This window comes from Indicator indicator, chromosome 2, assembly GCF_027791375.1.
Source record: "Indicator indicator isolate 239-I01 chromosome 2, UM_Iind_1.1, whole genome shotgun sequence".
Classification (NCBI taxonomy): Eukaryota; Metazoa; Chordata; class Aves; order Piciformes; family Indicatoridae; genus Indicator; species Indicator indicator.
Window position 1 is genome coordinate 49,207,550 of NC_072011.1, and position 24,712 is coordinate 49,232,261.

General features: G+C 40.0%; 1 protein-coding gene across 1 annotated transcript in view; it reads right to left on the reverse strand.

The window, feature by feature from the left end:
• Nucleotides 1-24,712, reverse strand: part of MTA3 (metastasis associated 1 family member 3) — a 191,717-nt gene that overhangs the window by 49,296 nt on the left and 117,709 nt on the right. The window contains 5 exon segments of the mRNA XM_054394131.1: nucleotides 6,403-6,489; nucleotides 14,772-14,994; nucleotides 15,772-15,923; nucleotides 17,109-17,230; nucleotides 19,549-19,607. Of these exon segments, the coding sequence (XP_054250106.1) occupies nucleotides 6,403-6,489; nucleotides 14,772-14,994; nucleotides 15,772-15,923; nucleotides 17,109-17,230; nucleotides 19,549-19,607 (643 nt within the window).

A 24,712-nucleotide genomic window follows, 5' to 3' on the forward strand; every position in this document is an offset into this window, starting at 1 on the left:
CATTGGTAGGTTGCATCTCTGCCTTGATGTCCTGATGAGTCATGGGCCCACCGAGCTAAGAACAACTCACCTTGGTGTTTCCAGTCAAGATCAGGATCAAGATCAGAGTTTGTGTCCACTTGGGAAACTCTTGCAGCTAGATCTGCCTGATGGTTGTGTTGTTGTTCCTCAGTAGCTTTGCTCTTAGGAACGCGAGCATCGATGCGTCTCATTTTCACTGGGATTCTCTCAATGCGAGCAGCAATGTCTTGCCACAGATCTGCAGCCCAGATAGGCTTTCCTTTTCTCTGCCATCCATTCTTTTTCCAGTCTTTTAGCCAACCCTACAAGGCGTTGGCTACCATCCATGAGTCGGTGTAGAGATAAAGCTTTGGCCATCTCTCACGTTCAGCTACGTCAAGAGCTAGCTGGACAGCTTTTACCTCTGCAAATTGACTGGATTCTCCTCCATCTCTTGCCTCTGCAACTCTGCGTGTTGGACTCCACACTGCAGACTTTCATCCCTGCTTGTTCCCAACAAGATGACAGGAACCGTCTGTGAACAAAGCATATTTCTTTTCATCATCAGACAGATCACTGTAAGGAGGAGCTTCCTCAGCACGAGTTACTCTCTCCTCTGGAGGTTTTGCACAGCTTGTGCCTTCCGGCCAATTTGTGATCACCTCCACCAAATCAGGTCTTTTGAGATTTCCCATTCAAGCTCTCTTGTGTTATCAGAGCCATCCACTTAGACCAGGTAGCATCTGTTGCATGATGTGGTGAAGAACCTTTGTCTTTGAACATCCAATTCAGAACTGGCAATCTAGGAGCTAGAAGAAGTTGTGACTCAGTTCCAAGCGCTTCAGAAGCAGCTTTCACTCCTTCATAAGCAGCTAAAATGTCTTTCTCTGTGGGAGTGTAGTTTGCTTCTGAACCTCTGTAGGCACAAACCCAGAAACCAAGAGGACGTCCTCGTGTCTCCCCTGGAGCTCTTTGCCATAAGCACCAGGTTGGACCATTGTCACTCGCGGCTGTGTACAGAATGTTCTTAATGTCTGGACCAGTTCAGACAGGTCCCAGACCCATCGCTTGGACTACCTCTCACTTTATCTGGTTAAAGGCTGCTTTTTGCTCAGGACCCCACTGGAAACTGTTTCTCTTTCGAGTCACATCATAGAGAGGTTTCACAATCTGACTGTATCCAGGAATGTGCAGTCTCCAAAATCCCACTATGCCTAAGAAACGCAGAGTTTCTTTCTTATTGATGGGATTTGCCATGGTGGAGACTCTGTTTATCACATCCATTGAAATGTGATGGCGACCATCTTGCCACCACACTCCCAGAAACTGGATTTCTCTGACAGGTCCTATCACTTTGTCTCGCTTGATGGCAAAATCAGCTTGCAAGAGAATGTCAATGATTTTGTTACCTTTCTCGAAGCAGTTTTACCCCAGAGAATGATATCATCGATGAACTGAATGTGTTCTGGAGCTCCACCTTTCCAAGGCATCATGGATCACTGCATGACAGAGGCTTGAACTGTGTATCCACCCCTGGGGCAAACGATTGAATGTGTATTGTATGCCTCTCCAGGTGGTAGGCAAACTGAGGCCTGCATTCCTCTGCTACGGGAATAGAGAAGAAAGCATTAGCAATGTCTATGGTAGCATACCATTTGGCATCCTTGGATTCCAGCTCATATTGGAGTTCCATCATGTTTGGTACAGCTGCACTCATGGGCGGAGTTACTTCATTCAAGGCACAGAAATCAACTGTCAGACACCATTCTCCATTTTGCTTTCACACAGGCCAGATTGGACTGTTGAAAGGTGAATGAGTTTTGCTGATGACCTTCTGAATCTCCAACTGATGAATCAAGTTTTGAATGGGCACCAATGAGTCACATAGAATCATAGAATCAAGAAGGCTGGAAGAGACCTCAAAGATCATCAAGTCCAACCTGTCACCCTAAACCTCATGACTATCTAAACCATGGCACCAAGTGCCACGTCCAATCCCCTCTTGAACACCTCCAGGGATGGTGACTCCACCACCTCCCTAGGCAGCCCATTCCAATGGCCAACCACTCTCTCTGTGAAGAACTTTCTCCTCACCTCCAGCCTAAACCTCCCCTGGCGCAGCTTGAGACTGTGTCCTCTTGTTCTGCTGCTGGTTGCCTGGGAGAAGAGACCAAACCCCTCCTGGCTACAACCTCCCTTCAGGTAGTTGTAGACAGCAATGAGGTCACCCCTGAGCCTCCTCTTCTCCAGGCTAAACAGTCCCAGCTCCCTCAGCCTCTCCTCATAGGGCTTGTGCTCAAGGCCTCTCACCAGCCTCGTTGCCCTTCTCTGGACATGCTCCAGCAATTCAACATCTTTCCTAAACTGAGGGACCCAGACACTGGACACAGTACTCAAGGTGTGGCCTAACCAGTGCTGTGTACAGGGGTACAATGACCTCCCTGATCCTGCTGGCCACACTATTCCTGATGCAGGCCAGGATCCCATTGGCTCTCTTGGCCACCTGGGCACACTGCTGGCTCATGTTCAGGCGGCTCTCAACCAGTACCCCCAGGTCCCTTTCTGCCTGGCTGCTCTCCAGCCACTCTGACCCCAGCCTGTAGCTCTGCATGGGGTTGTTCTGTATTGTTGGTTCTGTATTGTCTGTGATGCACAGTTTGAGAAGCAACCGGCAACTTCACATCCTCTATCTCATGTTGTCCCACAACTGCAGATTCATCTGAAAGCTCAGTTCTAACAGACAACTTCAATTTTCCTCCATCAATTTCTACAGTTGCTATTCCAGAAGCCCATTTGTAAACCTTAGGGTCTTTGAAACACCCTTCTCTCAGAAAATCAATTCCCAAAAATAAGGTGCATTAGGTCCTGTTACAGCAGTATGTTTCTTCCACTGTTTCCCAGTTAAACTTATATCAACCTCTATCTTAAACAACTCTTGAGATCCACCAGTGACTCCCTGAATAGTTATAGACTCTCCCCCTTTATAATTTGATGGTATTATGGTGCACTGAGCTCCTGTGTAAACCAAGGCCCTGTACTTCTGAAATTTTGAAGTGCTAGGCCACTGGATGTACACATCCCAACAGATTCTGTTATCTCCATTATCCCTTACCTCCCCCTGGAGGAAGGCAGGGCACCCCTAATTGTGGGGATTACCTCCACATGCACAGCTGGCACAATGTCCAGCTCTGTTGGAGTTATCAGAGTTGTTCTGGGAAGCACACAGGCCACCAGCTGCATGCATTGTCCAAGATGTGAGGCTCTTGCAGTCCAGTTAAAGCTAGCCACATGACTTTCCTAGTGAGCTGGAGAGTCATGTGATTTGAATTGTGAAGGAAGAGAGGCTGAGAAACAGATCAGAAGAGTCTGCTGCTTCAGGGAACTAAGATCAGAAGACAAAAATTAAAAACATTGGTAGGCCAAGTTTGTGCCTCCTGAGGAGTGCTCCTCTCTGCATTTTTGCTTTTCAAATAAAGCATAGAGGCTGGGAGCATGCAAAATCTAAAGTGGGGCCAGATATCCAAGGAAGAGGCCCTCCAGCTTCTGCAACTCATGACTACCAGGCCAGAGAAACAAACTGTCACCAAAGTTCACTGCTGATAGCGGAATTTTCCTTTCAAAAACACCAAGGAACTCCAATACCCAAGTGCTCACCTGCCTGGTCTCACACTCTCGCTCGAACCGCAAGCTCTCACACACTGCCTCCAGATATCTGTCCACCCACCCTGACTAGCAACTGGCCATGGCTGTAGGGGAGGCCAGGGCTGCATCCTGAGAAGCTGCAATAGCCGTTAAAAGGCCAATACACAAAGGAGGGAGAGCCAGCCAGTTTCAGCAGTATCAGAACAGATGGAAAGGAATAGGATGACCACAGTGACTTTGGCAGGCTGTACTGGGAACACCATGCCAGGAGAAGACAATGCCAACAGTTTTCACATTTGAAAATACTTTGCTTAATTATTAACCACTGCCTTGGTCACAGCTTGCAATAACAGCCTTAAAGCATGAATGCCCTCATCAAAGATGCTTCTGGAGGGTCATATAAGAAAGAGTAGGGTAATGAACACACAGGTGTTAGAATAGCACAGAGCTAGGGTACAGGTAATTGCTTCACTGCATTCCTGTAGATTTGGGTGTAAAGGTTGGTTTGATATCACCCATCTTCTCACCATTGATTCAGATGAGAGCATTTTTACTGCCATTCACTGCAGTACTCATCTATTTTATCATATATAGGAGTTTAGGAACACCGAGCACCCAGCAGATTTCATGTCATGTCCCACGCTGTCAAGAACAAGTTGCCTGTTTTTTTTTTTTTACTAAAATGGGAACAAAAGATGTGCTTAATATTATGAACACTACTGATTACTAAAGCCAAACTTTAATCTGACATAGAAAGACTTGTGTCGTTTGCTGAAAATGATAAGCATTTAGATTCCAAAATGCTCATTTAGTGATCTCTTCCAATTTTCTGAAGAAAACTGTTAATTTTCTGGGTTAACACCAGCAAACTACTATTTGCCAAAGAGATCCAGTAGTGACCACAGAAATCCCAGCAGCTGCATCAACATATGAGAACTCATAAAATCCTTCTGTCTACAGCATATAGATGCAATTTTGTGTTTTCAGAGGGAACAAACAGATGGAAGCATTTCCTTCGTTTGACTTTTCTCCAGTTTGGAGGTCACTAATCCTCCATTAGTTTACCACCAAGACAGTCCTTTGTCTTTCTGCAGCAGAGGAAGGTAGAAAGAAGGCATTCTCCCTTTAAGTTCTAGCAATAATTAAACATCCAGGACCACTTCCTAGTGAACTGAATCTTTCCTTTGGCATCTTTATACTTCACATGCACTCACCGTCTACGTAGAGACTTGCTTCAAGTATTTGCATGCCTTAAAACAGCCTTTTATAACTAGCTGCTTCATCACACCTGAGAGGGTTAATGAGGCATTTCAGAATTTTTGCCTGGATTATATTATCCCATCATATTATTGTATTATGGAATAAAAGTAATTTAAATTCCTGTTGCTCTTATCCTTGTTCTATTGTCTGGTACTTCACCTAAAATCTCCTAGCTACCCGCACCTTTTGCTAACACACAGAACTAACCATAACATCCAAATCATCCAGATTGTCCATTAAACCAGTTGTCTAGATTCAGACAGTATGATTATTTCTGAAATAAAATTAAAACAAAAGTAAGGAACAGTACTTGAATGACATATTAAAAACCCTTTATATTTGGTTGCAGCACCGAACAAGATCACAGCAGAAACAACTTCAACAGCTTTTCCCATTTCCACTAATGTCACCAGGAAAAAAAACAAACAAACAAAAAGAAATTGAAGACTTAAATAAGCATCCTGGATTCCAGAGATGCTTAAGCAGCTGCACACATCTCTCTCATGTCCTTAACATGTATCCCAGATAGAAATATTACCCTGTTTTCCTCATAACTAGGCAGTAACATAGGACATGTAATTAGCCCCAGGTCCATTTTTAGGGGCTTTGTTTAGTAAGCACAGCAGCAACTGAATAAATTACATGGGTTCAACCCTAGCTCCACTGAGAACACTGCCTACTGCTAATGTTTAACCTACCTCACCTGTGGAACTGGGAGCCCAGAAGAAGACAGAACAAGGATAAAGGGAAGTGATGACCCAGTATGTGCAGGGCACTGAAAACAGTAGTGCCCGCAGACACACGCTTAACTGTATGCCAATAAATGTCTGTGGGAACGATGTGGAAGGAATTTTAAAAAGTAACAAAATGCTTCTTGTAGAAGCTATGACATGATATTTAAAACTGCATCTTATGAGAAACATAATGCAAGCATTACTATTTAATAATCAGTGGTGGCTCCTTGCAGAGATAACAATTTAAATATTTTTAATAAGGAATCACAATTGCTAGAATTTCTCCTCTCCCCATTTTCTGGTGTGAGTTCACTGTCCTTTTGGCTGTGATCTCACTACAGATTTCATGATATTTTTAAAAATTATTCCATCAAAGATCAGTCTCTTAATGTGGCTGAGGTCTCCTCTGTGTAAGTACAAAGGCGTGTTACAAGTGGATTCAAGGGCACATTAGAGCAGCACAGAGCACACTGAGTACCTTCCCATTGAATGCTTATTTTTTTATTTATACTGCCAGATTATTTTTCACATTCTAATTACATCAAGTGTGACTCTGCCATTTTAAACCAGTATCAGAAGGCCTTCTGCCTTCATTCTGCAAGTTCAGTCATGCAGTTTTCAAACTGATAGCAGACCAGAATTTTAACTTTGTAGTTTTCTTGTTACTACAAGCATAAATCTCTTATTCTATGTATATAGATTTTAAAGCATCAGTGCATACTGAATGCTCCTTTGGTTTATAATTTCTCTGGAGGCAGATACATACCTAAATACGCAATGATACATGAGAGTGGTTTTCTGGTGCTTTTTATCTTCAGAGGATTTCCAGAAAGTTCACAATGTCGATCTGCATCTGAGAATTTTAAAGAATAAAACTCAGTTTAAATATTTTCCCATTACAAATATAATTAGGACATACCAACCAGTTTCTGACTTGCACTTTTACTAATTTGATTTTTTCCATTTAGCACATTTTTCTTTTTTTTTCATCAACACTAATAATGGATATTCAAAAGCAGGCTATGTTCTCATTCATGCAAGTGATGTTATGCATTTTTTAAAATATTATTTAGAAGTTTTTTAAAGTCAATGTAAATTCTAACACAAATTGGATGGCATTTTTTGCTTACAAAATCTTTTTGGATACAGCTAGACAAGTGAAACAGATGAAAGTACTAAAAATAGTACTAAAGTAAAGTACTAAAGTAAAGTACTAAAATAAAAGCATCTCTGACTATAATTTACTCTGAATTCTTAATAATTTTCTACAAGCTTGTCTGGCTCTAAATGGGTAATACAGAGGCAAGTTGAGACTTGTCATGTCTTACACAGTACTGTGATTCATGTAATTCTTACTAAGTAAAACAAAACATAGAGGCTATCATGGCAAGACGAAGCTAAAAAAAAACCCACTGGCCAAAAAAACATCCTTCAGTATAACATTTTGAACAAAACGGTCATTTATAATCAAGTATGACAGAGCCCAAAGGTCTCAAAGATCATAACCTCCTGCAAAATAAATGAAAATAATCAGTTTAGTAACTACCTTAAATTTGATGCTGCAACTATGACCTCAGACCTCTAAAGGCACTGTGAATATACAAGGAGAGACTACATGCCCCATACACGACTGTTACTATGAAGAGGTTCACTTAGACAGCTGCATCAATGTACAGCATAAATCCACAAGACACTAAGTGTCAGCAAAGTTTCAAGACTACTGGAATTACACTTTCTCTTTTTTTTTTTTTAATTATTCCAAAAGCACATAAGTAATTGCCACACAGGGTTTCCAGTATCCCTAGAACACGGGTATTCCATTTTGTGAAAAAAATCATTCATATGTGATTTTCCAGATCTAGAATTGTCTCACATGAAAACAAATCCTACATATACATACCTACACGCACACCTTTCTTTGTATAGGTTTCACACATGCAGGTTTCACATACGCATACACAGAATGCATTTCTAACAATCTAGGTGTTATAAACAGATTAATATAACTGTAATTCCACTTTGTCTCCACCTTGTGTTTTACCAACACATTCTTGCTTGCTTCTTTCCAGCAAAGAGGGAGTGCATAGTCACATGAAGAGAGTAAGGCACTATACTGAACAATTTACAATTTTTTTTCTATCTAGCTCTGTGCAAAAATCATGTAGGTCACAAAACCACAGCAATGACTAAAATAAGTATTTCAGTAAGCTCACAGGCATTTTCAGTGGAGCACAAAATGCACACTTTATTTCAATATATTAAGAAATGTACTTGAATTCTGGAAATGCTTGCTGGTATCTGGGTGGTCCTAAAGTTCCAAAGCCTAACAAAGTATTTTATTATTCTAATAACAAAATAAACTGCTCTCAGTGAAAAACAAACAAACTGCCATCACCACCTCCCCCCCACCCCCCCAAAAAAGGGCACTGAATCTGGTGCCTGGAATATTTTTAATATTCCACAATGTTTGAAGTATTTTAAGTGACAAGAGTAGAAAAATGTGTCTCTGCTGTCTCCTTTAGTAAAACAAGCACAGACTATACAGTAAGCATTTTATAGTTACTTTGAGAACAGCAGAACATCATCTAAGGAGCAACTAGAAAATTTTCCATCTACATGTCTTCACTGTAAAAAAAAAAGGCCTTGAATCATGGTGAGATATTAATATGCTGAGTGAGAATACCAAATGCAAAAAGAGCAGAATTTCCATGCTTGAGGCAAAGCATGTTCAACAAAGCTACTGGCCGGGTATTCCAAAGCACACTTACCTATTAAAAAAGTTAGTATGATTAACAGCAGCAAACTTTAATCCACAATATGTTATTCCCATAAAAAGGATAATGAAGTGAATGTTCTCTATTCACTACATACAGGAAAGGACAAGTTAGATTGTGTATGACTCTTAAGTGTAAAACCATAGCATAAAATTTAGGTGGGAAGTTGTCAAAACCCAAACTAAACACAAGTCCTAAACCCAAATATGGGCATTCTCACAAACAATAGAAGTCTTTGTAAGATTAGTGAAGCAGTGTAAACTATGAGAACGAAAAAATTTAAAATCAGTATTATACTTGATGGTATGTTTTTCCAAATGTATTAAAAGCAGAAACTGTGCTAGTACCTGTTAGCAATAGGAGGAAGGTGTGAGGAAAATACACAAGAAAGATAAAGGCATGGCAGAAGAGCTGAGTTCTTTGCATCAGTGTTCACTGCAGAACTTAAAGCAGCTCATTTACAAAATTCTTCACACTAGCAAAATATAAGAACTGTGTCACACCAAAGTGCTCATAAAGAACATTTCAAAACAAACTGATCATGAATAAAACCAAGTTACCGTATCAGGTGGAATTAATCCAAACAGAAACTGCTGAGCACTCACACTACCAGTGTTTAACTAATGTTTAAATTGGTCTCATTCAGGAGAACAAAAACATGGCTAATGTGATAACATTCTTCAGTAAGCAGGTCAGGAAACAGTCAAAAAGGGTTGAAATAGAGGCATTCAGTTAATTACGGAAATGTCAAGGGAGCCAACAAAGACACTGTAAAATGAAACAATGTTTGATGCGTTCACATTATTCAGAAGCGTGTCCTTGCAACATGACTGTATACAGGGCCTTACCAGCACAAGAGCAGCCAGAAGGGCATGGGAAGGTTACCCCTTCCTCTCACGCTCTGTGAGTACCCTGTACTGAGCTCCCCCACTACAAAAAAGATAGAGACATACTCCACCTATTGGAGAGTCACCAAGATGGTTGGAAGCTGAGTAGAGGACATACAGAGAGAGTCTGAGGAAACTGGGTCTGGCTAGGCTTGAGATGAGAAGGGCAAGGGGAGACTTGGTTTCCAACTGTAACTACCTAGCAACAAAGCATAGGAGAAGACCAAGTCTGACCCTTTTCAGAGGTATGTTGGGCTAGGAAAACATAGTATTGCTGTCACAACAGAGACGAGCTGGAAGACAGAAAATTCTTACTAACTGTAAGGACTATTTACTGTGAGTTGATTAATCACTGGAACAGGTGCCCAGAGAAGCTGTGGAGTCTCCATCCTTGGGAGATGCACACATCTTATCTGGGTAAAAGGCTCATGAGCACATGAACTTTATGCAAGGGATGGGATTAAAGGCCTCAAGACCCTTTATACCTACATTTCCTGTAAACCAGTCACAGTAAAAGTGTCCAAAGGATCTGCCAGGATCCTCTGAAAGATCCTGTGTGAGGTGTACATATAACTGATCTGGCATCCAACTTGGCACTTCAATTAGCTTTTAATAAACTGTCACCAAGACTGTAACTGTCCAGCTGTTACAGAGTAAAAGAGATACCTTTTTTCAGGGATTAGCACCTGATTAAAATGAATTGTCCCTGTAATCCCCAAAGGATCTATGCTGTTCAACATACAAAAAAGCAGCACAAGAGGCGATTAGACAGTTAGAGTTTCCTGATAAGAAATTACTGAGCACAATCAAAACTAAAACTGATTGCAAAGGAGATCACCAGCATCAAACAAAAAATGTAAATTGATTCTTAAGGGGCAAAAGGACTGAAACATACAGATATAATCATGGGTTCTACACCATCCACCATGCAGCAGAGAAATCATGAAGTCAGTGTCAACATCTTTCTAAAAATATCTAGCCAATAATAAAGAGCGGTCACTTAAAAAGAAAATTAAATCAGAACACTAAAAATTATGATGATATGGAAACATGTATTTTCTCAAAAATGATGGGAAATCTGCATCTTGAAGTGCATGTACTTTGGGGCAATATAACCCTAAAGAGGATATAGTGCAATCAGAAAAGATTTAGGCAACAACATTGCAGCCTGAAGTGCGAAATGGATTCTTTGTAAGGTTTTAAACAGATCAAGTTCTTAACCTAAAAAAGTCAATGAAATCAGGACTACTATGGAGAAGATGATAGCAAATGAGGCTTGTTCTTTCAGATTTTAAAGGGTTAATATTTTTTTAAAACTAGATTTGTAGGTCTCTCAAGCTTAGACAGATTCATTAGAGTTAGTTCTCTTTGACATTCCATTGTATTTCCATCAAAGTTCAGATTATATAATTAATTTTCTGCAGTCTATGTATTCCCTAAATTGTAGTCTTCTTAGAAACTGTGGGAAAAAATAGTGTGTTCTTTCAACTATTTGATTTGCTATTAAATCTGGCACAAACTGTATTCAAAGGTAACAGTAGAGAAAAATTTCTCATCCTATGCTGTATCTATGAAAATCAAAGGTATAAAGCATTGTTTGTGAACCAATCCTCATGAATATTGCTCAGTTCAGAAGAACAGGAGGTTTTACAACACTAAAACAGAGGCTGTATGCTTACAAAGTGATAACACTTTCTGTATTCTACTTAATTTTCCTTTGTCTTTATCAAATCAGATTGTAAAAAGCAAGTACTGTACCAAACTTGCTATTAAGCCTGCAGATTTAAAGGTATGTTTTGCTCATGAAGAGTACGCGCATTTCCAGGTAATTATATATGTACACTATACAGATAATACGTTGTCATCCACTGAAAATTTTGTCAGTCATGTCCTCCTAGAGTGCAGCTACTCAAATCCAAATTAACTATAATTAATATACATATCATATTGCTAAAACTATACCCAAGCAAGGAAAAGGCAAAAAAAAACCAAAACAATTTAAAAAAACCCAAACAACAAAACTCACAAACAAACAAACAACCCCCCCTCCCCAAAAAGAAAAAAAAAAATCAAACAGAAAATCCCTCAGCAATCTTCCTGGGCTGAAGTGTTAGGATTCACAGATGCATGGCTCAGGGCCATAGATATCTCAACACATTTTAAAGCTGGAAATAGATCCAATCTTGTCAGTGACTCTGGAGGAGAATGCCCACTGTGTTTTCCCCTAATTAAGTCACCTTTCACTGACAGAATTGTTTCCTTAACTTTCTAAAAACCAGTACAGTCAAACTAAAAAGAAGTAGTTTGACTCATTTAGAGCATGCAGGTTTCTCTTCACTGAACATTTCACCAATTCTAATAATTCTTGAAAATCCATCAAATAAATTTATGGTCAACAGCTACAGCAAGTCTGTTACCTTCAGGCAGAACAAAGTCTGAGATTTCCACAATGGGTTGTGCTCCTAGCAGGAGATGCCATGCCTTCTCCACCTCCTGGTAACCATCCCTAGATGGAACTGGGATGTAAATGCATTGATTCCACTACCTTCTGCTGGCCTCTGAGCAGGAGTCATGCAATACACCTCACTAATGAGAAAAAACATCTAATTCTCTGCACCTAACTGAAGGAATGAAGAACTAGGACTTCGTTTTCTGCCAGTAGATAAAATGGGCCAGAGAAATGATGCGTCTGGAATAAAAAAAAAATGCTATCTGAAATCTAGTTTCACCTAAAAGATGGTTAGGCTGGCAATTAACATCCTCAGAGGCTTCTGTGTCCCTTCAGAACAAAAGAAATATCTGCAAATGAGTTCAGATGTACTGCAAAAATCAATTTATTTTATGAGCAAGCTCTGATTGGCTTTTTCAGACTTTCTTTCTCAGAAGTGGGAATTAGTTTAATTTACAGCCTGGCACTTCAACAAATTGCATATGACTAAGAAGTCATCAAACCTCGTATGCTGCTGCGGTAAGTGCTCTACTATCCTTCTGTCCTTAGATTTCATGGTTTCTGAGTGTTGGTATGTTGCTTACTCCAATATAGTTATGAAATGCAGTTATGTTTTCAAGCACTGGTGTGGCTCACACAAAGAGTCAGGCAACTCTGACAAAGCAGCTAAACAGTCATTAGATTCAAGTTTCAGCACATCAACACAAAAAACAATTTCCAAATTAGTTCTTGAACATCCTAACCATATCACATCATATCATATCATGAGTGACCTGCTACTATGGCCAGGTTACTATTGAAGCTTGATTGTAACTTTTGTAAAACCAACACAGGCATTAATTCAATGTTGCAATTACTCAGTGGTATTTAACACAAGCAATCTGTTAATTAAATATCTCATTTTAAAATGTATTAGAACAAGCAAACAAACAAAACAAACCAACTTGCCCTGAGCTGTCCTTAGAAAAGGATGAAAGGATTCTCAAGAAGAAAGCGTCTCTTTAGTTATAACAGTGCACTGAACACAGGTCATCAGATATAACTATATAGGAACAAAACTAGAAAACAATTTTTTAATTTACTTACTAAATAGGCTTTACTAGAGTGAAAACACGACAATGACAATGCAGGTAAGGGCACTGTACAATTCCACAGAGAGATATTTCCAGAAACAGAATGTGTGCATACACACAAGAGAAAAATTAAATGAGGTATAATGTGGTTTCCACTATTATACAACAATTTGAATGTTGTCTTCAAAGAGCATTGAAAATTGTGTCTTTATTCTTCAATCTATGTTAGGTCTAATCAGGAAGCATCAGCATTTGAAAAGATATAATTGCATGGTCCAAATTTTGCTTTAAGCAAAATGAATAATGAAAGATGAAGATTATAGGAAAAAAGACCTTTCTATACTCTTGATGTTAATGTGATATGGCACCTTTTCATTCCAAAGCACAAGGATAACTCCTGCTGAAAAGCCCAGCTTTTCACTGCTTTGTTTTAAAGTTGAACTGTGTATATCACATTTGTTGTAGTATAATGCTTAACAGTGAGCGATTTTTTTTTCTTGTATTTTTTCTTCCTTAAATAAAAGCTTCATCTTCATTCTCACTGAGCTACTGTAGTGCATGAGAAAGAGATAGGGATAGAAAAATTCAAGATCCAAGTGAAGTCCTAAAACTAATTTTCCTCCATGATTCAGTAAGCCTGTGCCAATTGCATAAATTAAAAGGTACAATGCTTTCCTCCCAGAAAATCACTCTTCTTTTGTATTAAGGATTAAAAATAGAGTCCTAGTCAAACCACAGATATGCTTCTTTTGTAAAGTACAACTCACTTTTTTCACACGGTGGACATATAGTTTCCTTAGATCTGAAAGATGCTACTGATTTGCATAGCTTTGAAAGAAGAAAAGAAATGGCCAACAGGACAACTGAATAAGTAAGACAAGGACAACAAACAGTTCTGGATGGCTGCAGTAGTAGCTTGCATGCAAGGAATTGCTGGTATTAAAGTACATAAGGGGAAAATGATTACTTAAACCCAGATTTTAAGCTTCCACAGAGAAAATTTCTTGTAATTGACACTGACCTCATCAGCAACCCAGTTAAAATATGCTGGGAAAAGATTTAGCATCAATCTAGTAATACTCTAAAAAAGATTCTTCAATTCCAATACAGTTGACAGTACAATGATCCAGGACAGCTAATCCTGGAATACCAAGGGACTGCTCCAAGAACTTCATCTATGGAAGAATGGGAAACATAACCAAACTGTAAAACAACGTGCTCAGCACAGGGACAAAACCTACTGAAATATTCAGTGATTGTGCAGTAGAGTGACACACGCATGCACATAAAGAGGCTTCCTGTTGCTATCTACAACTCATAACCTTTTGTCGTACTACTAGTACATTTATCTGTCATTCTTTGTATTTTGGCTACAAAAAACAAGCATAATATAGAATTTTATTTCAAAGTGAATTTAAAAGTGGAACAGATGATAAAAAATAAAGAAACCATGACGAAATAATAAGCATGGCTATCACCACCATCTGATCACCACAGTAACAAAGGGCTGTATCACATGCCAAATTTGAATTCTTACGCATCTTCAGCAACTTACTCCTCTAAGAAAATATAACAATGTATGGTTCTGTGCTCTCTGCTGAACAAAAAAATAAACTATGTAACAGCAAACTTCTTTCACACTGCTTATTAGAAAGCACGTTTTTAATGTTACAGTATTGATTTCTTCTCCCTGTCCCCAATTTATTTTTTAATGACAATTTTATTAAGTGAATGTGATAATGGTTATCCCCTTTTTAATTCATTTGAAATGTTTCCTCAGACTGAAATCTGTTCAGTAAAGACTATCCAATGTGTTGGTGATATGTTGGACAAATGAAAAAAATGAAAAGCAAAAGCACATAGACAAGAAATGTTTATTGAAAAAGAAAATAAAAGACAAAGATGGGTGGGAAGCACAGCACAGAGAGATAAGAATTAAAAAAACATCTTACATTCTGCCTTAATGGCAGCACAGTTAATGGGGACAAAAGGACGTCTTGCTGCCTGCCGCAGCTGAAGGGTATTTCTGCAGACCTGGCGGGCCAGTTTTGTCCAGCATGTTGTGTGAAGGAAGAAAGCCTGGTGTGTTTTCACTGCCAACTTCGGAATCCCAGTGTTACGAACTGGAGTTCCTTGTGTGGCCTGCCGGGACATCTGAGTTCTAATGCGGCATTCCTATGAAAATAAAACAAAACCAAAAAATCATCACACATACATTTAAATTATAGTATATATAAAAAAAAAGCCAAACACAATTTGCATAAATCCACAAGGGTAATCAGATAATATGTGCAAGTACTAAAAAAAAACCCCGAGGCTTATGCAAGAAGCTGAGTAAGGGAGTGGACAGCTCTGTTGTGAGTGGATAAACAACACTATTATAGATGAGATATAACATTCTACAAGTAATGAATCATTTTACAGAATGGCTTAGCTTGGAAGGGACCTCAGAGATCTATTCCAACCTCCCTGCCATAGGCCATAGGCAGGGACACCTCTCAAGTAGATCAGGTTGCTCAAGGCCTAATCCAACCTGGTCTTGAAAACCTCCAGGGGTGGGGGCATCCACAACCACTCTGGGTAACCTATTCCAGAGTCTCATACTGAAGAGCTTCTTCCTGAGGTCTAGCCTAAACTTCCCTCAATTTAAAACCATTCCCCCTAGTCCTGTTGCTAGACACTCTCATGATTGATTCACTGACAAGATGATGTTTGTTCATCAAAAATGTATAAACTGGAAGTTTTTTTATCTAAGACATGGTATATAAAGATGCTGCAGGACTTGCACGGAGTTCAGTTATACTTAAGACAGGAAAAGGATGAATAAATTAAGTTTTGTAACACTAAAGTTGAACACATACATAAAACCCCATATCACTAAATATTCAAATCACAGCAGTTTTGTGAAAGCATCATACTTCATTTTAGGAAATGTTATCTATGCAATCCCACCTCTGCAGGTTGGCTGGAAGACAATTTATCTTCATCGGTCTGTGTGGGCATTTTCAGGCCACCATATTTCTTCCAATAAATCCAGCAAGATGCACACAATCTACACTGCATACTAGGAGGACCCCAAGAATACCACTGATGAGATTGTGGAGCTAAGAAAGAAAAATTAGCACAGTTACAGTTAAAGTGGGGCATGTTACATTCAATATAATAAATCTAATTGCTGTAATGGATGGCATTTCTAAGAGCATTATATGGATACATATTTAATACATTTTGTATGAAAAAAATAACAACTTGGATATTTATTTTTTTTAAAAAACACCCCAAAAATCAACTTCAAATGGAAATGTCAAAGTATTTCCCTACTTAATTTCAAATGAGAGACTGTAAGGACAAGAAGAGGTTTTCTTCACAGGGGACTACAAAAGCAAGCAAACAACATAAACAACTGACCAGACAAACAAAAACCCAACAACCACGTGAGCCCACAGACTTTATAAACTCCCCATTATTTCTAATCTTACCCTGGAAGACAGGCTTATTAACTTGCCTGCTTATTAGAATTACTACAGATCTGGGCGTCTTGCCTAAGTCATGCAAAATGAGTACTTGTATGTCAAGATCCCTACAAGAAAAGGGCAATCATGTTGGCTACTGACGTTGGGAGATGCATGTATATCTTGTGTATGTGGAGACTCAGCATGAAACACTAATGATTTCTTTTTCATATTCTTTCACAAGAAAACTATTTTTTGAAAAATGTGATTTACAAAACTGTACCTGAAACTGTCTATATACAGGATGTGACTGTAATTGGTGTTGAAGACACACAAAGCCATAGCAATCATAAGTAAAGAACTCTTACATGGTAGCCATTTTCAATTCTGGATTTGATTACATACAACCTATGGCAACAGCTGCTACTTCAAAAGGTCCACCAGGAACCACCAGAAACACATAAAATACTAAGAAAAAACCACCAACAACAACAAAAAACAAGCAAGCAAGCACATAAACAACCAACAACCCCGAACAACTCAAAAAGCCGTGCCATCATAAAGAACCAAAAATAAATTTGAATGCAGTATTCTGAAAGTAAACAGTTCCAGTGTCATCCTTCTGTGCTTTCTGAATTGTTAAAAAAAAGTGGATTTGAATATTGACATTTGATCAATAAGCTGAAGGCAGCTGTAACTTATTTCTCATAAAATTCAATGAAAATTATTTGCCATTTATAACATGCAAAAATATGTAAGTTTTTTAAAAGCTGCATATTAAAAATATAAATTATTACTATACAAAAAACGTATTTACTTTAAAAAAAAAATACTTACTATAGCAACTTTCACAAACTCGACCTATCAGTGAGGCCTGTGCCTGATAAGAGGCTCCCATTGCTCCATTGACTGCAGCAGGTTTCCCGTTGTTGGATATTTGATTGGGATTTGGTTTATTGCTTTAAACAAAACATTTTTAAAAGATTTTACTAACCAGTTAGTCAACATAAAAACAAGCACTTAATTCTGGATTCTGATATGGGACAGCAACACCTATAAAACTGCTCTGAACAACAGGACTAGTATTTTCAGCACTGTCAGAGACTTGCTAGGTAAAGAGCTGCTTTAATAGTCAAATTTACAGACCCTTGTAAAATGTTCTCATATGGTCTAAGCTATCTGGCAAGCTAATAAAGATCAAATCTCAGGGTCAAGCATTAACAAAAGCCTGTCATAGCACAAGATTTAAGAAGGGAGTTCCAGTCAACAGATAAGGCTCTACAAGGTGAAGCTGGACCTCAGGGTAAGTGTAACAAATAAAAGTAGCAATGCTGCCTATACTACTACAAAGCTGCCCACCCTAAATATGTTGAGTATGGCATTTCCAAAACTCTGATTTTGTGGGTGCTAATTATTCCTTTGGTGAGCTATACTCAAAATACAAGGCTGGACACACTGATTCCTAAAATAATTATTTGCTACTTTAAATAGCACAAAATATATCCAAGTTTATTTAAAATGACTAATTAAAGAAACCTTTACTGTATCAAGTCCCTACTCCAAATGCCAGCAAGTCTGTCTTCACTTTTTCACTATATCCAGTGAGAGACACTTCACAGTTTCCAGACACTGTTTATCAAGTACCTTCAGGAAAAGTACCTTGGGTTCAAGGTACAAGAGAAGGTATCAAGAGATTATTATCTCCCATGTTACAATCTGTTGCTTAGATATATTCCATAGAAAACATGAATTGAAAGGGTTACCAAGGACAGAACTTCGCTTTTACAAGAAATCTCTTATGATCAAGTTCAAAAAGCTCTGAGAATCAGTTAGATTTCAAATATAATAAATCAGTCTTAAAACAGAGCATTTAAGAAACCCATTTGCTCATGAGTGCCCCGGATTAGTTATCCAAGGTTTGAGAAGTCCTAAGAGGGAGTGATTACCATTGACTGTGGATTTTGTCTTGATACAGAGGCAAAAGACAGACATGAAAAAAGACAAAAAAGGCACAAATCCTACATTTCAAAACAGGTTTTGCCATCCCATATAAATAGTGTCTATTGTGAACCTAAGTGAAAGACCTGAATTGTCCACATGTAACAAAGAAACTAAATTGAAATAGCATTATGGAAAGACTGAGTATCTTACAGTTTTCCTAAAGCAGATGCTCCCCTGAGAAGGTTAGGGAACATTCACCACAGTTTTCAGCTTTTTTAAGAAGGACTCACGCGTGAGAGACTTGAACTTCAAAACTCACAACATCTTTTCAGAGATGAGATTAATTGACTGAATTTAAGAGTTTGCTGTTTGTATTATTAAATATGTTTAAGAGAGAAAAGTCTGCATGAAATATGGAAATGAAGCTCTATTGTCTGAAATTTATACAAGTAATCAAAAAGACATCAGTGGATTTTCAATGTATTTCACCTGAGATTCTAGTCTTTTGTTATACAAATATTCATAATAATGGGAAATTCACATATATGTAAACTTAATATGCCCATAGAAATCTTATAATTGTGTAATCTGTAATCTTGTCTCTTCTCATAACCTTGGAATTATGAACATGAAAGAGAGATGATATCTTGTTTCTGTAAACTGCATGGTAACAAAAGCAGATATAGCATTGAGTTTAAATAAAAACAATCAATCAGACCCAAACACATAAAAAAAAAAAAATAGAAAAGTTTTATTAATAATACTTGTTTAAAGAGAAAGGATTTTCAGCTGCATGCTACCTTTAATTAACAGCCAGAATATGTAATTTCTCCATCTGAAGAACAGACAGTATCAACAACATAAAAATGTAATGGTAAAGTATCTGATTTTATTTTATTCAGCTACATTAAAAACTGCTTCTCTTTTGAAATACTACATTTACACAATATGAAGTATTGTGCTACAGAGACTGAAGAGTGATCATTCTGGAAAAGTTTTGGTTTTTTTAAAAAATTATAAGGTCCTTCTCACATGCGAGTGCTCCACATAGCACTTTGATGGCTTTTGTAAAACTTCTTACTGTTCCAGAACAGGCAGTTTGCAGGTCAAAGGGGTCAGGGCTCAGTTAAGTACAAAGGTTTCACTTATGACAAGAGTTTGTGGCTTTTTCTGATTATCTCTCTGTATAATTCTGTTTATATATAGCAAATATTTAAAAAGTAACTATTAAAAGACAACTAAGTTATCATGTGTGTTACTGTGTGTAACTGCATGTTAGTTTCAACTTTACCGGTAGCTTATTAAAACAAACAAACGACTTTACTGTTATACTCACTAGGTGGGGATGTATACTTGTTTCAATTTACTTTCTGCTTCAGCCGCTTTCAGACGTTTCTAGTTGAAAAATTAGCACATTAAAATATTTTATTATATAGAAGTACAAGATTTCATAAAGATGTACACAATTCATCTTTAAATTGTATTTTGTGATTCCAGAGGAGTCTCCAAAACAAGTGCAGTACCTACAAGATGAAAACCATGAAAGAAGAGTTCTCTATTTTTATGATTAGTTTGAAACTACAGTATACTTTCTTGCCAAGTAGAACTCACAAGAATCACGTATGACAATATAATTGCAAAAAAGGCAATTACGATTTACATGAATTACATCTACATAAACGGAATTGTGGCTAACCCTCACTGCAGAATAAGTAAACAATAAATGAGTGACATAGCACATGATGAGTATCAGTATCAGTTTGTTCTTGTGTGCTTTGCCAAGCCTGACACCAGTGTTTTGTAAGAATTACAAGAAACTGGACCGGTAAAGCCTCCTGATTGTTAGAAATAACAAAACATCTACTTCCATGAAGTGCCATTAAAACTGTAGCTCAGGAACACAGCAGCAGCAAGACAGAGACACTCCTTTCACGATATTCATAGAATCATAGAATCACAGAATCAACCAGGTTGGAAGAGACCTCCACGATCATCCAGTCCAACCAATCACCCAGGCCTAAGCAATCAACTAGACCATGGTACTAAGTGCCTCATCCAGTCTTCTCTTGAACGTCTCCAGCGATGGCGACTCCATCACCTCCCTGGGCAGCCCATTCCAATGGGCAATCACTCTCTCTGTGAAGAACTTCCTCCTAATATCCAGCCTATACCTCTCCTGGCACAACTTGAGACTGTGTCCTCTTGTTCTGCTGCTGGTTGCCTGGGAAAAGAGACCAACCCCCACCTGGCTACAACCTCCCCTCAGGTAGTTGTAGATAGCAATGAGGTCACCTCTGAGCCTCCTCTTCACCAGGCTAAACAACCCCAGCTCCCTCAGCCTCTCCTCATAGGGTTTGTGTTCCAGGCCCCTCACCAGCTTCGTTACCCTTCTCTAGATACGTTCCAGTACATCAAAATCTCTCTTGAATTGAGGAGCCCAGAACTGGACAGAGTACTCAAGGTGTGGCCTGACCAGAGCTGAGTACAGGGGAAGAATAACCTCCTTTGTCCTGCTGGCTACACTATTCTTGATACAGGCCAGGATGCCATTGGCTGCCCTGGCCGCCTCGGCACACTGCTGGCTCATGTTCAGCCTACTATCAACCAGCACCCCCAGGTCCCTTTCTGTCTGGCTGCTCTCCAGCCACTCTGTCCCCAGCCTGTAGCTCTGCGTGGGGTTGTTGTGGCCAAAGTGTAGAACCCTGCACTTAGCCTTGTTAAATCTCATCCCATTGGCCTCTGTCCACCCATCCAGCCTGTCCAGGTCCCTCTGCAGAGCCCTTCTACCCTCCAACAGATCAACACCTGCTCCTAACTTGGTGTCATCTGCAAACTTACTGATGATGGACTCAATTCCTTCATCCACATCATCAATAAAGATATTGAACAGGATGGGGCCCAGCATTGGTCCCTGGGGGATACCAGTAGTGACTGGCTGCCAGCTGGATGTGGCACCTTTCACCACCACTCTCTGGGCCTGGCCCTCCAGCCAGTTCTTGACCCATTTCAGAGTTAATCTGTCCAAACCATGAGCTGCCAGCTTTGCCAGGATCTTCTTGTGGCAGACAGTGTCAAAGGCTTTGCTGAAGTCCAGGTAGACTACATCCACAGCCTTCCCCGCATTCACCAGACAGGTAACCTGATCATAAAAGCAGATCAGGTTGGTCAGGCAGGACCTGTGAATTTCCAGATTAGTATTCTTTGTACTTACAACAAACTCAAAACATGTAGCATTACTAAGTTCCAAAATGTTGGGAAGCTTTACTCATTGACACAATTATACAAGTAACTCAAGCTGACAATTTTTTCAGCAATGGCACAAGAAATACAGAGTTCAGATATCTACTTGTTACCTGAAACATTTGTCTGTACATTAAGAGGAAAAAAATCCCTGCTGTTCCTGTACTCAAAATATTACTTCTGATCACTTGGAGGGGTAAAAAAAAAAAAAAAAAAAAAAAGAGTTGAAACAAGGTCAATTTTACAGAGTAAAATTAAAATTTAAAAAAGGACATTCATATCCAGCAATAAATCAATACTACCTGCCTGCCTCTCAAGAGTCTCCTTTATAAAGAAAGGTTTTAAAAATTTAGTCCTCCATTTCTCCAACAAGAGATAATTCTCTTCTCTGTGGCTTCAATTTTTTTTCTGATATCTAGAGTCTTTGCAAGGCTCACAACCCAAGAGTTCCCACATTAAGCCATTTGGCAAGAGAGCTGCTCAGGTCCAGAACCAGGACCGGCATGCTCGAGCTGAGAGGTGCTATATCTTGGTTTCTTTTTGGGGTTTTTGGGGCGAGAGGAGCTCGGCGGACAGCGAGGACCCTCAGGGTCATCTTCTAGCATAGCTGCTCAGGAGGGTGATGTCAGCTGGGGGGAATTTAAACACAGGATAGCAAAGCTGTGCAACCGCCACTTGGCAAGAGAGCTAGTCCTCTGGCTGGATTGCTGGATTGAAGCTAGCAGCACGTGCTGGGTCAATTGACAGAGTACAGAAGCTTCTGTGGTAGATTGGGCAAAATACAGTAGTCAGGTGGAATATATATATTTAAAAACAAACAATAACCCCCTCCAAACTTAATTTCACCTGCCCGAAGAGATCCAGCCATGGTAATGACTCGGCCAAAGGCTACTAGAAAAACAGTGGGTACCCAGACAGAGCCAGAGCACAAGCATGCAGGTGTTCAGGCTGCCAGCTGCACAGAGTGCTGGAGCCTGGCACTTGGAACAGAGGGTGAAGGAGACACCACCTGTGTGAGATGTGACCAGGTGAGTTACCTTCTCAATCTGGTGGCCGAGCTAAAGGGTGAAGTATTAAGACTCGGGACTACAAGGGAATGTGAAGGGAGTTAGATATGTGGGAGCAGGACCCCCAGTTGAGGGAGGCAACCCTGGAAACAGGGGGAAATAGGTACAGGTCCCTGTTAGGAGAAGCATGGGGAATCCATCCCGTCCCTCTTCGCCTTCCCAATTGCCCTTGCACAATAAGTATGAGGCCCTGCAGGTTGAGGGCAATGTGGATGAGAAGACAGAAGAGGAACCATCTGAGGGGATGCAAAAAGCAAATCAGTCCCCACCAACCATCAGGACCAGTTTCATAAAGAAAAAGAGGAGGATAATTGTTGTTGGTGACTCTTTCCTGAGGGGAACAGAGGGTCCTATATGTCATCCTGACCCATTCCACGGGGAAGTCTGCTGCTCCCTGGGGCCCAGCTTAGGGACATCACCAGGAGACCACCAAAGCTAATTCAGCTCTCTGACTATTACCCATTGCTGGTAATCCAAGATGGAAGCGATCAGATTGATAAGAAGGGGACCAGGACAATAAAAAAGGAATTCAAGGCCCTCGGGCAATTGATTGATAGGGCAGGAGCTCAAGTGGTCTGCTCAGTTCTCTCAGTGGGAAGAGTGTATACTGAAAGGAACAGGAAAACCCATGCCATCAGCAGATGGCTCAAGGGATTGTGCCAGCAGCGGAATTTTGGGTTCTTTGATCAAGGGGCAACTTTTACACACCTGACCTGCTGGACCTGGATGGGATGAATCTATCTAGAAAGGGCAAGAGGACTCTAGCACAAGGGTTGGTAGGGCTCACTGGGAGGGCTTTAAACTAGATTTGAAGGGGGTGGGTGATGAAACCAGTTTCTCTAGAGAGGAGAGAGAGGGACATAAACTACAGTTAGTCAAGAAATCAGCAGCCCAGCTGAAGTACATGTAGACAATGCAGGCAGTACGGGTAACAAACAAGAGGAAGTGAAAGTCTTTGTTCACCAGGAAAACTATGACGTAGTTGCCATTACAGAAACATGGTGGGACGATTCACACAATTGGAGTACTGCACTGGATGGTTACAAGCTCGTTAGGCAAGACAGGCGAGGGAGAAGAGGATGAAGGGTGGCCCTATATATTAGGGAATCTCTTGATGCCACAGAACTTGAGGTAGAGGATGAAAGGATTGAGTGCCTGTGGGTTAAACTCAGAGGGAGGGCTAACAAAACTGACATCCTGGTTGGAGTCTGTTATAGACCACCCAATCAGGATGAAGTGGTCGATGAAATATTCTATAAGTAGCTGGAGGCTGTCTCAAGATCATCAGACTTTGTCCTTGTGGGTGACTTTAACCTGCCAGACATCTGCTGGGAACTTAACTCAGCAGAGAGGAGGCAGTCCGGAAGGTTCTTGACACAGATGTTATGTGAAACTACCAGGGGTCAGGCCCTGCTTGACCTGATGTTCTCAAACAGAAAAGGGCTGGTGGGAGGTGTGATGGTAGGAAGCTGTCTAGGGTGCAGCAACCATGAGACAGTGGAGCTTTCAGTATGCAGGGAAATAAGGAAGAGCAGTAACAGAACCCTTAACTTTGAACTTCCAGAGGGCAAACTTCACCTTATTTAAGCAACTACTTCAGAGAGTACCCTGGGTAGCAGCCCTTAAGAACAAAGGGGTCCAGGACAGTTGGACATACTTCAAACAGGAACTCTTGAAGGCACAGGAACAGGCTGTGCCCATGTGCCAAAAGATGAGCCGGAGGGGAAGGCAACCAGCCTGGATGGGCAAGCATCTCTTGAAGGAATTAAGTGAAAAAAAGATGGTGTATCACCTTTGGAAAGGGGGGGAGGCAACTCGTGATACGTTTAAGGATGTTGTTAGATCATGTAGGAGAAAAATTAGAGAGGCAAAAGCCCAGTTAGAACTCAAACTGCCCACTTCTGTAAAAGACAATAAAAAGCATTTTTATAAATATATTAATGTCAAAAAGAGGGGCAAGAAGAACCTCTACTTTTTATTGGACTTAGAGGGGAATACTGTAACTAAAGATGAGGAAAAGGCTGGGGTGCTCAATACCTTTTTTGCCTGCATTTTCAACAGCAAGGCAGGAGAACTTCAGGATAACTGGCCTCGTGAACTGGTAGATGGGGTCAGGGAGCAGTGTAATCCCCCTGAAATCCAGGAGGAAGTAGTTAGGGACTTGCTGAGCCACTTGGATACTCACAAGTCCAT